Source organism: Vombatus ursinus, unplaced genomic scaffold, assembly GCF_900497805.2.
Source record: "Vombatus ursinus unplaced genomic scaffold, bare-nosed wombat genome assembly UNPS02014830.1, whole genome shotgun sequence".
Taxonomy (NCBI): Eukaryota; Metazoa; Chordata; class Mammalia; order Diprotodontia; family Vombatidae; genus Vombatus; species Vombatus ursinus.
In genome coordinates, this window is record NW_020954608.1 from 52704194 (window position 1) to 52721544 (window position 17351).

Genomic DNA, 17351 nt, shown 5'->3' on the forward strand with positions numbered 1-17351 from the left:
ACAAGCATTTTTTAAAATGCCTACTATGTGCTAGGTATTGGGGATATGAATACAATGAATAAAAAAACCAAAACAAAACAAGGGCAGCTAGGTGGCACAGTGGATAGAGCACCAGCTCTGGAGTAGGGAGGACCTGAGTTCAAATCCGGCCTCAGACCAAATACTTGACACTTACTAGCTGTGTGACCCTGGGCAAGTCACTTAACCTCAATTGCCTAAAAAAAAAAAAATTCACAAGGAACTTGAATTTTACTGAGGATCCATGAGTAGATGATGTCTAATTTCTTTCCATTGCTAATGTTTTAGGCTTTACAACACATTCAAAGTTCCTTAGGAAATATAAAATGTTATATAAATGTCAAGTAACCCTCCCCTGGGACAGCCATCGTTTGTTTGTTTGTTTTTTCAATTCTGTCTCCCATGTGACATCAAACCAAGTACTCACAGATACATTTTCTCCCTGGAGAAGGGATAGGAGAGGTTTTTCATCTTGTCATTGTGTTCTGGTACTCGGGGCTGTAAGGGGGAAGTCATCTTCTGCACAATATCATTGAACTTCTTTGCAATGGTGCCTTTTGATTTGATCTCGTACATCTGGAGAAGACAAAGCCATAGAGGTAAAAAGGCAGCAAACAAAAGAGAGAGAGAGAGAAATGAATCCTTTTTTCTGCCCCCAACCTCATAGAGCCAGGATACTCTAGCTGATACATTTTAGGGGGAGGGAATGGGAGGAAAATGTTTTCTAAAAGGAGGCATGTGTTGACTCTTCCTTCTGTAAAGTGCCTTTACAAAGAGACCTTGGATTGGGACACTAATGTACTGTTAGTGGAGATGTGAACTGATCCAACCATTCTGGAGAGCAATTTGGAACTATGTCCAAAGGGTAATAAAACTGTGCAATACCACTACTAGATCTGTACCCCAAAGAGACTAAATAAAAGGAAAAGGATCTATAGCAGCTCTTTTAATGGTGTCAAAGAATTGGAAATTGAGAAATGGCTAAACAAGTCATGGTATATGATTGTGATGGAATACTATTATGCTTTAATTATGAACCTAGAAAAACTTCAGAAAAAACCTAGAAAGACTAACATGAACTGATGCAAAGTAAAGTGAGCAGAACCAGAACATTGTACGCAATAACAGCAATATTGTACCATTATCAACTGTGAATGACCTCTCAGCAATACAATGATCCAAAACAATTCCAAAGGAATTACAATGAAAAATACTATCTCCCTCCAGAGAAAGAACTGATGGAGTCTAGCATACTTATTTTTACTTTCTTTATTTTGTTTTAGTTTCTTTTCTTTCTTTCTTTTTTGATTTGTGTTTCTTTCACAACATGGCTAATATGGAAATACGTTTTGCATGGCTGCACACGTATAACATATATCTAAAGTTGTTTACTTTCTTAGGAAGGGGGAAAAGGGGAGGGAGAGAGAGAGAGAGAGAGAGAGAGAGAGAGAGAGAGAGAGAGAGAGAGAGAGAGAGAGAGAATTTGGAACTCAAAATTTAAAAAAAACCCAGATGTTAAAAATTGTATTTACATGTAATTGGAGAAAAAAATTTTAAAAGACGCAATAGTTTGCTCTCTTATCTATGCTAATATAGGAGAACAGTAAAACAGTGACCTATGCACTCCCAAAAAGCTTTTAAAAATTCAATAATCATAAAATAATAGAATTTCCCAACAAAAAGGACTTCAGCAATCACCTCATCCAATTCCCTCACTACACAGATGAGGTACAGAGACATACAGTGACTTGCTGAAGATCATACAAATGGTTAGTGACAGAACCAAGATTCAATCCCACATCCTCCAATTCCAAATCCAGTGTTCTTTCCACTACTCCATCCTGCCTTGCTCCCGTTTATATACTGCTCTAAGGCTTACAAAGTATTTTTCTGACAGCTCTGAAAAGTAAGAAATCCATGACTTACTATGGCCCATTTTACAGAAGTGGGAACAGATACAATACCTCTTGCCCATAACCAGATGGCTAATGAGCTGTTGAGGAAGGATTTGAACACAGGTCTTCTCCCTCAAAGCCGATTGTTCTTTTCACTATATCAAATCATTCCCATTTGACTCTGGGCTTTTGTGATCCTTTTGGGAGTCATATATTAACCTTCTTGATTAAGTTTTTCTTTCCATTCCTTGAATATATATTACTATTATCCAGAGCATGTAAATTCCCTTGCATTTTTGTCATTCATCCTTCTCCACATTAGGTTGTAACTTCTTGCATGTCTAAGGCATTAAATTAATATTTATTGCTGTTGCTATTACAGTGCCATCTCTTGAGTTCAGGAGGACAGAAAGGACTGGAGGTGACCTCATAAGCTCCATCTGCTCCACCACCTATCTGTGATAGCTCCCTATCAATACTAGTGACTAGAAAATATTTATTTTCATACATTTTCATACAATAACCCAATTATCCATTACTTTCCTAGTAAGGACAATCCTTCCACAGATGCCAAACCCAACCCCCCTCTGTACCCTATAAGATTCTTTATGAGATGCTCAGCCTCAGAACTGCTTTTCCTCTCCAGTGATCAACCCCAAATTTAGCTTGACTTCAGCCTGTTACTGGGCCCACATTCAAAACCTTTCCAGCTTGCTAGGACTTGCCAAAGCTCACACTCTGCCAGTATGCTCTTTGTCAAATCAAGGTCATCTCCCAACAAATCTGGTCTGGCATTCAAGGCTCTCCATGGTCTGGCTCCAACCTATCTCCTGAGGCTTGTCTCCTGTAACTCCCCTTCACCCTCAAATTCCAGACAGATTGAGCTGTTCTTTGTCTCCTTGTTCAGTCCTCTCCTGTCTCTTTGGAACTGATTCCTTCTGATCTCTGTGAAAGCCACTCTCTTCCTTTGAGACTTCGGAGACAGACCTCAGTGAAAAATACACGCACATACCTCTGATATAATGTGCTTGTTCCAAGGATGATCTCTGTGTGATACTGTAAAACTGCACTCCTCCAACTCCCCCAACACATACTCATGTATTGTCTCTGCAACCTAATACCTATTTTGCTGGCTGTCTCTGTAATCTGGGTCCATTAGTAGGGCTCTACTTGGATTCTTTGATTACAGAATGAGGGGGCCATCTCCTGACAATGCCCTGGTGGAATGTCTACCTCCCTGCCTTCTGATGCCTGATTGCGTTCAGTGTCAGGGACTTTCAGAGAGCAAATATTTCCTTCTATGACCGGGAATCCTCTCTTCCTCCTTTAATCTCTAGCAATAAAGAGCTCAATATCATCCCAATCCCAGTCCTAGATTCTGAAGAAAAACCCCACATCCCTCATCCTTCCTCAACCTCATCTCCAGGGTGGAGGTTAGAAAATGCTCACGGATCCTCAGATGATACTTTCTGCATGCATTCTCCAGTCTTAAGGGTTATTCAAGTGTTCAACAATGAGCCTTGGAGACAAATGATCTGCTGCTGACCCAAAAATCCTCCTCCTTGCTTAAAAAAAAAAAAGTAGACAGCAGTAGGGGTGACAACCCTACACAATGTGCAGATGAAGAAAGTATAGCACTGTGAGAGAGAGAGAGGAGCCTGAGTAAGAGAGTAAGGGAGTGAGAGGCAACAGAGTCAGGAATAATAATAATTCATACTCAGAGAATGAAAACATCCTTATTTCCTATGTATATAATCATATGTAATTATATATTACATATGGTACATATAGTATATACTATGTATCACTATATAAATATTATATTAATATTATATATTATACATGATATGTTAATATTATATACTATGATGCATGTCATATATTAATATTATATATTATATGGTATATCAATGTCATATATTACTACAATGCATATTATGTTTCATATATTATGATACATTTGAGTATTATTTACATATATTGATATGTTAATTAGTAATATTTCATATTATATTGCTATTTCATCTATTGTATTAGTTTTATATATTAATATTTCTTACTAATATTTCATATATTATAAAATATTATGTTATAATATATTCCAGCATTATTTACATTTAAAAGATGAAAAACTGAAGTTTAAGGAAGTTACAGGACTAGCCCAATGTCAAATAACTATTTAAGCACAAAAAGCAGGACTTGAATCCAAGTCTCTTTTGACTCAAAATCCAATGCTTCTGCCACTATGGGACACTAGAGAGAACTTAAATACCTCTCCTCCAAGCCCCTGTGCCCAAGACTATGCCCAGAGGTTCACTGTAAGTACTAAGCACCATGATTATTACAAAAAGGGAAAGAATATAGAATCTATAGTGACAACTCTGGAGTCAGAGGACTTAGGTTCAAATACCACCTTTGACACTTACTAGTTGTGATGACTTTGGTCAAGTCACTTAACTTCCCTGGGCCTCAGTTGCCTCTTCTGTAAAATGAGGAAGTTGGACTAATAAGGAGGTTGCAGTTCTGTAAGCATATGAGCTTCTCTTCCCTCCCACCCATCCATCAGAAAGCATTAGTTTCCCAAAGGTGGTTTCTATTTACTTTTAGATCTCAATACCAGTTCTGAATCATAATCATTCTCTGAAGCAAGGCCAATGAAAGACCTTTAAAATGGAAGCAGAATGCCTCAGAGAAGAGGAGATATCCTGAGGCCAAAGAATATGATGGGGTAGAGAAAGACAACACGGGAGTCCAGGATCCCTGCCTGGATTAAACCAGGTAGCTTCAAGATGAAGAATCATAAATTCAACTTTAAGGGTGTAACACAGACTCAGCTTTTTCCTCCAGTGATATGCATATACCTCTGGCCACCATCAGAGTCAAGGTGAAAGCCAAGAGAGGATGACATAGAGTATCGGTGAAATACAACAGTATAGAAATAAAATAAGATCAAAGAAGGGAAAGAAATGTTGCTCCTAGTGGATACGATGATGATACCAGGTGGAATTCAAAAAGCTGAATTACTCAATGCCTTCTGGCTTTTCTTTTCTCTTCCAAAGAAAAGAACCATTGAACTAGGAAGCACAGAATGAAAATGGCGGTTTCATAGTAGAAATTCAAGATAAGTGAGAAGATAATCCGATAGCATCTAGCTGACCTCAAAGGACTTAAGTCACCCAGCCAGGAAAACTGTACTCCAAGGTACCAAAAGAACTGGCAGATATAATTACTGAGCTGCTGTCAACAATTTCTGAAAAGTCATAGAGAATGAGGAAGATGCCAAAGTATTGAAGAAAGGCAAATGTTGCACCAGTATTCAAACATGGCAAGAGAATGGAGTCTAAAATCTATTGATCAGTGAACTTTGTCTTCTGCTCCTGATAACCTTCAAGAATATATTATGAAGGGTGGCTTTTGTGTGCTCAAAAACAGATGCAGCATAGATTCTTCAAGAATAGGTCCTGCTGAGGCAGCTAGGTGGAGCAGTGGATAGAGCCCTGGCCCTGAAGTCAGGAGGACCTGAGTTCAAATCTGGCCTCAGACCAAACACTTGACACTAGCCCGGGCAAGTCACTTAACCTCAATTGCCTTAAAAAAAAAAAAGAATGGGTCTTGTTGAAGATGTATTCCCCCCTTAAACAACTTTAAAATACCTCCTCAAATCAAATTTTGGAGGAGCAGAGCCAAGCCTGAGACAACTTAAGAGGTTGGCAGGAGAGGTCTATGACACTAGGGTGGGGACTGGCCCAGGGCAAACAGCAGGGGGCCTTGCAAGTGGCTGCAACAGTGAGCAGTGAAGCTTCAGGAGCTCTCAGCCCAGAGAGAGTAAGAGGGTCAGACAACTAGTTACAGGGGACAGAGATTACAGGGGACCCTTTGCCGGCACTGGGTATAGCTGGCAATAACTGACAACTCGATTACCCATAGTCAGTTCTGGGTCACAACTGTAAGGCAGAGAGAAGTGCTTGTGGTTAATGACAAGGGAGCAGGTACCTTGGTCACAGTTCCAAGGCAGAGAGGAGCACTATCCTTGCAGCTGAAGAGGGAAAAGGGCCTTTCCTGCATGAAGACCAGAGCACAGACCGGGAGAGCAGTGACCACACCTCTCCCCAGATCACACCACATTGGAAGCACCAAAAACTTACAGGTCCCCAGAACTAGCTCTAAAAAAAAGCAACAAAAGCAATAAAAAGTCTAAAGCTGGGGACGGTGCATCCCCACCCCCAGGTGAATAGAGTCCAACTTTAACATAAGCTTCAAAGTCAAGAAATAGGCCGGAAAAAGTGAGCAAACAACAACAAAAAGGAACTTGACCATAAAAAGCTATCATAGTGGCAAGGAAGACAAAAATACAAACTTAGAAGAAGAATGTGAGAACAGCTACAACCAAAGCTCAAAGAATAATGCTAATTGGATACAAGCCCAACAAGTCCTGGAAGACTTAAAGAAAGAGATGAGTGGTAGAAGAAAAATGGAGAAAAGGAATGAGAGTGATGCAAGAAAATTATGAAAAGAAAATTAACAGCTCGGTAAAAGAGGCACACACACAAAATACTGAAGGAAAGAACACCTTAAAAAGCAGAATTGGGCAAATGGAAAAAGAGGCACAAAAGCTCACTGAAGAAAATAATTCCTTAAAACTTAGAATTGGGCAAGTGGAAGCTAATGACTCCATGAAACTTTGAAAAACAATAAAACAAGGTCAAAAGAACGAAAAAAATAGAAGAAAATGTGAAATATATCATTGGAAAAACAACTGACCTGGAAAATAGATCCAGGAGAGATAATTTAAGAATTATTGAACTATCTGAAAGCCATGATCAAAAATAGAACCAACACATCATATTTCAAGAAATTATCAAGGAAAACTGCCCCCTATATCTTATACCCAGAGGATAAAATAGAAATTGAAAGAATCTGTCAATAACCTCCTGAAAGAGACCCCAAAATGAAAACTTCTAGGAATATTATAGCCAAATTCTAGAGTTCCTCGGTAAAGGAGAAAATATTGCATGCAGCCAGAAATAAACAATTCAAATATCATGGAACCACAGTCAAGATCACACAAGATTGAGCAACTTCCATTTAAAGGAACAGAAAGCTTAGAATATGATATTATGAAGGGCAAAGAAGCTAGGATTATAATCGACAATCACATATCCAGCAAAACTGAACATAATGCTATAAGGGGGGCAGGGGTGGGGTGGAGGAGTAATAGATATATATTGAAATAGAGGACTTCCAAGAATTCCTGATGAAAAGATCAGAGTTGAATAGAAAATTATATATTCAAACAGAAGACTTAAGAGAAGCATAAAAAGGTAAACATGAAAGAGTAATTATAAGGGATTAATAAAGCTAAATTATTTACATTTCTATCCGGGAAGATAATACATGTAACTCTTAAGAACTTTATTATTATAAGGGTAGTTAGAAGGAGTCTACATAGACAGAGGGCATGGGAGTTAATTATGTTGGGATGATCTCAAAAAAAATGTAAGGGTGAGAAAAAGAGATGCACTAGGAGAGGGGGGAGGGAAAGATAGAATGGGGAAATTTTCATTTCACATAAAAGGCACATGCATATAGTGAAGAGGAAAATGAGGTGTGAGAGGCAATGCTTAAACCTCACTCTTATCAAAATTGATTGAGAGTAAAAAATATATATACAAACTCAGTTGGGTATAGAAATCTATCTTACCCAATAGTGAGAAAGGAGGGGAAGGTGATAAGGTATATGGAGGGGGGTGTAAATAGGAGGGTCAATTAAGGGAAGCAGTGCTCAGAAGCATAACAGACTTTTGAGAAGAGACAGGATAAAGAGAGAGAGAAGGATAAACAGAATAAAATAAGATAGAGAGAAATATACAGTAATCATAATTGTGAATATGAATGGGATGAGCTCACTCACAAAACAGAAGCAGATAGCAAAATTGATTAGAAATCAGAATTCAATAATATATTGTATGTAAGAGACACACTTGAAACTGAAACACAGAGTTAAAGTAAAGGGCTAGAAAAGAATCTATTATGCTTTAGCTGAAGTAAAAAAAAAGTAAAAAACAAACTAGCAATCATTAACTCAGACAAAGCAAAAGCAAAAAGAAACCTAATTAAAGGAGATAATCAGAGAAACTACATTTTGCTAAAAAAAAAAAAAAGTACCATAGACAATGAAGTAATATAAAAAAAGTTTACAGCAAGTTTCTCTGATAAAGGTCTCATTTCTCAAACATATAGGGAACTGAATCAAATTTTCAAAAAAATAAGAGCCTTTACCCAATTGATAAATCATCAAAAGATATGAACAGGAAGTTTTCAGAGGAAGAAATAAAAGCTATTTATAGTCACATGGGGAAAAACATGCTCTAAATCACTGATTAGAGAAATGCAAATTAAAACAACTCTGAAATACCACTTCATACTTATCAGAAATGACAAACGCTGGAGAAGATGAGGAAAAACAGATAAACTAATAAACTGTTGGTCAAGTTGTGAACTGATTCAAATATTCTTGAGAACAATTTAAAGCCATGCCCAAAGGGCCATAAAACTGGCACACCTTTTGACTCAGCAATACCACTACTAGGTCTGTACCCCAAAGAGATCAAAGAGAAAGGGAAGGACATGTACAAAAATATTTACAACAGCTCTTTTAGTGGGGCCAAAAATTGGAAATTGAGGGGATGCTTATCAACTGGGGAATGGCTGAACAAGTTTTGGCATGCGATTGTGATGGAGTACTATTGTAATTATTACTATTGTAATGATGGGGGGGTGTTATTTGGTGGGAAAGCATGGCAAAACCTATATGAACTGATGCAAAGCAAAGTACAAAGAATCAGGACATCATTTATACACAGTAGCAACAATGTTGTAATGATGATCAACTGTGAAAGACTCAGCTACTCTGATCAGTACAATGATCCAAGATAACTCCAAATGATTCATGATGAAAAAAATATATCTACCTCCAGAGAAAGAACTGGTGAACTCTGAGTGCAAGGCAAGTATAATTTTCTTGCTTTTCAGGGTTTGGTTTTTTTTTTTTTTTTGCTTTTTTGTTTTCATTTTTTGCAGTATGGTTAATATGGAAATGTTTTGCATGTTTTTTCATGCATGATTAATATCATTTGGCTTGTCTTCTCAGTTGGTTGGGGAGAGATGGGAGAGAAGGACAGAAATTGGAACTCCATTTGAAAGGAAGAGAATGTTAAAAATAAACAAATAATAATTTTTTTAAAAAGGTCATGTCATAGGAAGATCTACATGAACTGATACAGAATAAAATAAGAAAGCCCAGAACATACATAATGACCTCAACAATGTAAGATCACTCAAAGGCAATTGAACTTTTGAGTGATTGAAAAAAAAATAATCATCCTGGAAAACAAATAATGAAACGTTTCTCCCTCTTCTCTGGAGAGAGGTAAGGGACTACTCAGAGAGAATAGAGCTTACATTGTCAGATAAGATCACCATGTTGGTTATTTTAGCTTATTTTTATTTGCTACAAGGAAGGGTCCAGTTTGTGGGAGGCAATGGAGGAGGAATATACAGAAGTGGGTGTAATATAAAAAGATGTTAAGATTCATTTTTAAAAGAACAAATTCTAACAAACTAACCTCATTTTTTATATAGGAAAACTAGACTTTTAGGTCAATAAGATACCCAGGAAATCATATACGTAGGTTTTGGCAAAATATTTTATTAAAGTCCCTCATGTTATCCTTTTGTGCAAAATGTAGAGATACAGCTGGATGATAGTATGGTGGAACAAGCAATTGAATCCAAAGAGGGACGAAGTTGCTAACAAATTAAGATGTGGTCTCAGGAAGCTGTCCTCGATCCTGGGCTATTTAATATCTTTATCAAAAAGCTGGATGAAGGCTTAAATTGTATGCTTGTCAAATATGCAAACGATATAAAGCTGGGAGGTACAGCTAACATTTCACGAGAGGGTCCAAATCCAAAAAGACCACCCAAGCTAGAAAAATGAGCCAAATTAAGTAAAGATGGAATTAAATAGGAACAAGTGTAAAGTTCTACACTTGGGTTTCAAAAATCTAAGCAGCCATTCCTATGAAATAAGCCTAGGGGTTTTCATAGATTACAAGCTCAGTGTATTTTAAATGTGACATGGCTAGTGCCATGCTAGAACATATTAAAAAAAGGCATAGGGTTCATTATGAGGGAAGTCAGAATTCTGTTCTAGTCAGCCTGTATCTGGAGAACTGAACAAAATACTCCAGATGAGGACTAGAGGAAGGAATTACGACTGTTTAAAATAAAGAAGAAAAGACTTTGGGAGAAGAGGAAGACCATGAGAGCTGTCTTCCAGGATCTGAAGGCTTATCATGTGGGAAAAATATTAGATTTATTCTGTTTGGCCACAAAGAAGAGAATCGTGAGCCACGAACAGAAGGTGATGAGGAACAGATTTAGGCTCGATCTCAGGAAAAACATCCTAATAATAAGAGTTGTCCAAAAGTAGACTAGATTACAAGAAGATAGAGTGGGTTCTCTCTCCCTGGAGATCTACAAGAAATTGGATCACCGATCCCTGTTGAAGGAATTTTTGGTTAAGTATGGCGTTCTTAACCTGGGATCCATGCAAGGGTCAGTAAACTTGGATGGGAAAAAAATTACAACTTTATTTTCACTCATCTCTAACTGGAAGTTAGCATTTCCTTCAATTATTTCAAGACATTATTCTGAGAAGAGGTCTCTAGGCTTCACCAGATTTTGAATGGGGTGTAGGGCATAAAAAAAGTTAAGAACCCCCGATTTACATGTTCTCTGAGCTCATTTCTGTGTCTTAGATTCTGTGATTCCATAAAACTTAAGGTGCTACATAAATATGACATTTCACTACCCCTTCTAAGAGATACCAGAGAAGCACAATGCATAGTTCCAGCCTTTGGGAAATGTAAAACCTAGTTAGGGAGATAATATATTAATGCACGAAGAGAAGTTTACATTCCAACAGAATGTCAACTTCTTCAGGACAGGAGTTGTTTTTCTTTGTTGTCTTTGTACCCTTGGGACCTAGCATAGTGCCTTGCATGTCACATAACACTTAATAAATGACCATTCAACTGATTTGAATAACTAATATAGCAGGCAGTTATGTAATAAGTTGCAATTAAGCGGTATTGAGACAATGACTTTTCCAAATCAAAAATTGAGACATATGATTTAACAAAAGACAAATGATTTACAAAGTCTTATTTAAAAAAAAATTAGTACAGGGGCAGCTAGGTTGCTCAGTTGATAGAGCACTGGGCCTGGAGTCAGGAAGACCTGAGTTCAAATCTGGCCTCAGACACTTACTAGCTATGCGACCCTGGGCAAGTCACTTATCCTCTGCCTTAATCCATTGGAGAAGAAAATTGCAAACAACTCTAGTACCTTTGCCAAGAAAATCCTATGGACAGTATTGGTATAGTATGGTCTACAGGGTCACAAAGAGCATTTTTAGCTTTTTTTTTTTTTAAATCAAGACTATCCCTCAAAATCTGGAACACTGTAGATAAAGATCATCAGCATTATAAGAATTTAGAATGAAGAAACTATGCACTGCTGTAGTCAGGAAGTCTTCTTAGAGGAGGTATGACTTGAGCTGATTACTTAAAAAACGTAAGCTGCAAGTGGGTGAAAAGCAAGGGAATGAGGAAGGAATAGGCAGTCACTCCTATCAGTTCCTAGCCTTAGTTCCCTCACCTCCATACCGCTAACATTTGACAGTGACTTGAGCACTGCTCCCCTGGAGAGAGGCCACAGACGAATCCATCTTCCGGTCAGTCTAAAGTTGATCTACACAACCTCACTGGAAATCCCTACCCATTCCAGATCTGGCCCAGAGGGTTTGGACAAAAATAGACCAAACTTGGAAAGCACAGGAAGAGCAATTGCAATGGTGGCCACCAGTCCTGGTTATTCTCTCTGCAGCTGTTCATGGGGCTGGCTTGGGGAAGGACAACGATCTTCTCTTTCATTGCCTGCTGACCCTAAAGCAGTCCCTCAGAACCAAAGACTCTGGCGGAGATTCACCTTTCCCAAACTTCAGCCATCATCCAGAGGCCAGAGCACTCCTGCACAGCAGGCTCCAGGAAAGCCTCCTCTTTCTTTTTTATTATTATTAATACAATCATTAGCAACAGCAGCATCATTATTACTGTTATTCTTGGCCATCAGAGAATCATGAACATCCCAAGAACAGTGAGACACATGTTTGCCAGCTGTTCCCCATTATGCCTTCCCTGGGTACATGATACGCTTTTCATGTGCTTAAAATCATAAATAATTTTTAAAGTATGTTGCTCTTATTTTTTTTTTAATTTCAGGATTCAAATATGGTTCTAATAAAATCCTGCTTTGACCTCATTGTCACAGTCTAAGGATCTTACTGTGGTACTTTTTTCTTTCTTTTTCAGCCATTGCGTCCCTAGGTTTCTCTACTCTGAAGGGGTGAATTCCGGAACCCAAAACTACAAGTATCAGTGTGGTCTAAAGACTGTTCCCTTTTCTTCTCTGCATTAAAAACATTTGCCTTTAGAGAGCACTGAGAAATAAGACAGGGATAAGGAGACTCTATATGGATTAATACATTCAGCTCTCAATTATCTGTGGGTAGATTATCAGCAGCCACCTGAGAGCTCCTTTCCCCCTAACAGCTGGATCTGAGCTGACAGTCAGGAGAGTTGAGCCAGGAAAGGGTCAAGATCAGGAAGGAAAAAATTGAGAATGTCCTTTTTAGGGTAAATTGTGTGCTTCTGGTTATATTCTCTTTTTTTTTTTAAATAAATTTTTATTGATGTCTTGGGTTTTTTTAAACATGAACAAAGTTTTCTCCAGGATCTCTCCCTTGCCCCTTCTCAATCAATTAAGAAACATATATTAAGCACCTACTATATGCCTGGCAATATGTTAAATGCTGGGAATACCAAAAAAAAGGCAAAAAATAGTCCCTGCCCTGAGGGAGCTTAGAGTCATTTTGTATAACTAATTATATTTATAAAGACAAGGGAAAAAAAAGGAGGGGAAAATCTGCAAAACTGCTCAATACATCACAAAAGTCTGAACATATGTGCAATTTACCATAGTCATGGACCTCCCACCTCTGCAAAGGGGTAGAGCAAAGGTGTCTTCTTGTATCTCTTCTTTGGAGCCATGATTGTTCTTTATACTTTTGCAACATTCACTTTTGGTTTGAGTTTTGTTTGGTTTTCTAGTCATGCTTTCCATTTACCTTATTGTAGTCATTTCGTATATTGTCTTTTTGGCTCTGTATATCTCATTCTGCATTGGTTCATACAGATCTTTCCATGCTTCTTTTTATTATTCATATTTATCATGGGACAGTAATATTGTTACTTTCCACAATTTGTTTATCCATTCCCCAATCAGTGGGTATTTATTTTGTTTCCTTCACAAAAGGTACTATCATAAATATTTTGGCATATATAGAGACTTTCTTCTTATCAATGGACTTCTTGAGGTAGTGGAATCTCTGGGTTAAAAGACGAAGACATTTAGTCACATTATTTGCATAATTCCAAATTGCTTTCCAACATAGCTGCACAAATTCACAACTCCACCAACCATGCTCTAGCATGCCTATCTTCCCACAATTCCTCTAAGATTGCCTATTCCCATCTTTTCCTATGTATGGAGTATGAGCTGAAACCTCAGGGATATTGATTTGCATTTCTCTTATTAATGATTCTTTTATGTGATTGTTAATAGTTTGCAATTCTTTTGATAATTGTGTTCTTATCTTTTATTTATCTCTTGGGAAATATCTTTTAGGTCTACATATATGATATGTATATAAACATATGATATGTGTATATGTATGCACATATGTGTTTGTGAAGTGTGTTTATTAACATAAGTGTAACACTTTGCATTCATCAGTCTCCTTGTGGTCAAGGACCGCTTAGGTTTTGTCTTTGAATTCCTAGACCCAAGCACACACATAAGAAGCACTTAATAAAATTTCTAATTGAATTTAGCCCACCAAACTTCCAGAACTTTTGGAATGCTGACTCTTTCATCCAGTATTAGCTATCCCTCCCATCTTTGAGTCATTTGCAAATTTGATAAGCATTCCTTCTATGTCTTTGTGTGAACAACTGATAAAAATATTTTTAACAGCACAAGGACAAATACAACTTCCATGAACAGTCTCCTTCCAAGTTGACACTGATATAATAATGCGTAATCTTTGTGTCCAATTATCCAACCAGTTCTGAATCTAACTATACAATCATCTAGCCTACATCACTGCACACTGTCCATTAGAATATCATTTAAAAAAAAAACCTTTGAAATCAAAATAAGCTCTATCTGCAGCAATCCCCTGATGTGCTAGCTTAGGAACCCTGTCAAAAAAGAAATGAGGCAAGTCTGATATGCATTCTTAATAAAGCTGTGTTGTCTCTGTGACCACCATTTGATTTTTTAGATGTTCATTAACCATTTCCTTAATCATATATTCTAGAATCATGCCAAGAACTGAAATCAAGATCATGGACTCATAATTTACATTCTCTATTCTCTTCCCTTTCTTCAAAATCAGGATGCCATTGAACTTTCTTCAAACCTAGGGTTCCTCCTCCATTCTTCATGAGAATCCAAAAATCACTGACAGCGGCTCACCAATCACATTTGTTAGTTCTTTCAATAACCTGGAATGCAGTTTGTCTGTGACTAATGATTTTAACCCAGCAAGGATGGCTAAGAAGATTGTCTCTTATTATCTCTTTATTCATCTTGTATAGCACCTTGCTATTAGCTATTTCTATTCTGTCCTTTCCAGTCCATTTTCCTTGCCAGAGAAAAATCCAAAACCAAAAAAAAAAAGTTCAGTATTTCTGCCTTCATTCATCCTAGTGTCTATTTCATTATATTGCCCAACCCCAACTATCTAGTATCACTCCTTGATAAATCTAAAAAAGAAAAGCAAAACACACCTTTTTACTGTTCTTACATTTCTCACCAGGCTAAGATCACTTAAGAGTTTTAGTACTCGACACTACTTTTTATAATACTATGCCATCCTTTTGTATTTTAAGGAACTGTGGGAACAGAGGTCAGCTAGGTGGCACAGTGGATAGAGAGCTTAGAGTCAGGAAGACCTTAATTTAAATATGGCCTCAATCACTTACTAGTTGTGTGACCCTGGGCAAGTCATTTCACCCTATTTGCCTCAGTTTCATTCTCTGTAAAATGAGCTGGAAAAGAAGATGGCAAACCACTCCAGTTTCTTTGCCAAGAAAATCTCAAAAGGGGTCACAAAGAGTCAGACATCACTGAAACAACTCAACAACAACAAATAGTAGTTAGGAAGTATTGTTTCATTTTGTTTTTCCTTACAGAAAACCTAGATTTGCACCCATGTAATATATAGCGAAGTCACAATTAAATCATATCCTCTTACTCCAAATCCTTTTCCCATTGTACTACACTGTTATCCTTTTAAGCCTCCTACCACTCCTATATAAGAGCCTCCATATTTGCAGAGCCACTTACAGCAATGCAAGGGTTTCAATACTCATAGACAGGAGGGAATAAATATATAGGAGATATATATAGACACAAATATACATATACACATATACATGTAGGAAAGAGATATATAGGAAATATATAGGATATATATATATACAGGATAGATATGTAGGTAGATAGGTATAGATAGATGGGTAGATAGATAGATAGATATAGATATATCATACTGGAAGAAAGGGAGAGCGCCTATTGTGTTGACATTGTCCCTGTAAAATGCCATGTTCGTTCCCACCTCTGCATCTGTGCTTATGCTAAAATGTCTGTCTTTCTCCCTCTGCCCATCCATATCTTCTCCATGGCCCAGCTCAAATCTCACCTCTTCCAGGAAGCCTTCTCTGACCATGTGATCTTTTCCTGCTCTGGATTCTCATCACACTTACATAGTTTACATCCTTTATTGTGCTCTAATTGTTTTGTGTGGATTTCATCTTCTCAACAAAAACTGCAAACATACAGAGACTGTATTTTATCTTTTTATATATCCAGAATGTTAGTTCCTATTCTCCTGCCCTTAAAATCTAAATATATAGGGTCCTCTGAGTCCCACCTTGGGTACCTCTTCATTTAGAAATGGTAGTACTGGCTACTGAGAGGAAGGTTTAGAGTTTGCAGGAACCAGGTACAGAATTCAGAAAGGATGGGGCCAGTAGTATTGAAATCATGACATTGGACTAAGAGGGACAGAGATAGCTCAGGAGAATTAATAAGGAGATACTCAACTCCACCTATCTATCTCTTATTTCCTCTTTTTTTGTACTTTGAAGCCTTACTGATGCATTTGTTTCTTAGCTACAAACATTTATCAATATTATCCCCATCCCATATTAGAATTCTCCCACAAAAAAATATAGTGAAGTAAAACCAGTGGACATGAGATTCACATTTGACAAGGTTTGCAAAATTTTGTACCCGATTTTTCTACTGAGAGGAGAGAGATTATTTCACCTTCTGTCCTCTGGAATCATATTAGTCATTGCCTATAATCTGAGTTCAACTGCCCTTTAATTTTATTTTCATCCACATTATTATAGTCATGTTGTCTGCCATCTTTGCTTTGAGTTCATTCGTACACATATCCCCATTTTTTCTTGCTACTGCAAAAAATGTTATGTTATAAATATTTTGTTTTGTTTTGTTTCTCGGCTAGGCAATTAGGGTTAAGTGACTCGCCCAGAGTCACATCGCTAGTAATTATCAAGTGTCTGAGGCCGGGTTTGAACTCAGGTCCTCCTGACTTGAGGACCAGTGCTTTATTCATTGTGCCACCTAGCTGCCCCTGTTATGAATATTTTGGTACATTTGGGATGTTTCTCTCTGTCTCTAACCTCACTGGAGCACATGCCCTATAGTGGAATCACTAGGTCTAACAAGATGTGCAATTTGGTAACTTTTTTCATATCATTCCAAATTATTCTTCAGAACCACTGGACCAATTCATAACTGCAGGAACAGTGTGCCTGTATTCCTACAACCATTCCTACACTATTGTTGCTTTTTATCATCTTTGCCAATTTTATGGATGTGAGTTGAAATCTCAGAGTTGTTTTCATTCGCAATTCTCTTATTAGGGATTTGAAGCATTGCTTCATATGTTTATGGTTAGCCATTCTTTTAAAAATCAGTTTTTATATAGCCTTAACCACTTGGCTATGGAGAAATAACTCTCAGTCATATACTTGAGACATTTCCTATATATATTGAATAATGATTTTTTTAATCTAAAATATTTGGAGCAAAGGAATTGTTTGTCATTCAGTTTCAATTCTCAATCTAGTTGCATTGATTTTATTAGTACAAAGGCCTTGGCACAATGGGTAGTAGCATTAGACTTAGAATCAAGAAGACCTGAATTCAAACCCTGCC

General features: G+C 37.4%; 1 protein-coding gene across 1 annotated transcript in view; it reads right to left on the reverse strand.

Annotated features, from left to right (window-relative positions):
• Positions 1-17351, reverse strand: part of ANO2 (anoctamin 2) — a 491778-nt gene that overhangs the window by 371140 nt on the left and 103287 nt on the right. Inside the window, exon 4 of the mRNA XM_027838585.1 lies at positions 446-594. Within this exon, the coding sequence (XP_027694386.1) occupies positions 446-594 (149 nt within the window). The remainder of the gene's footprint in view (positions 1-445; positions 595-17351) is intronic.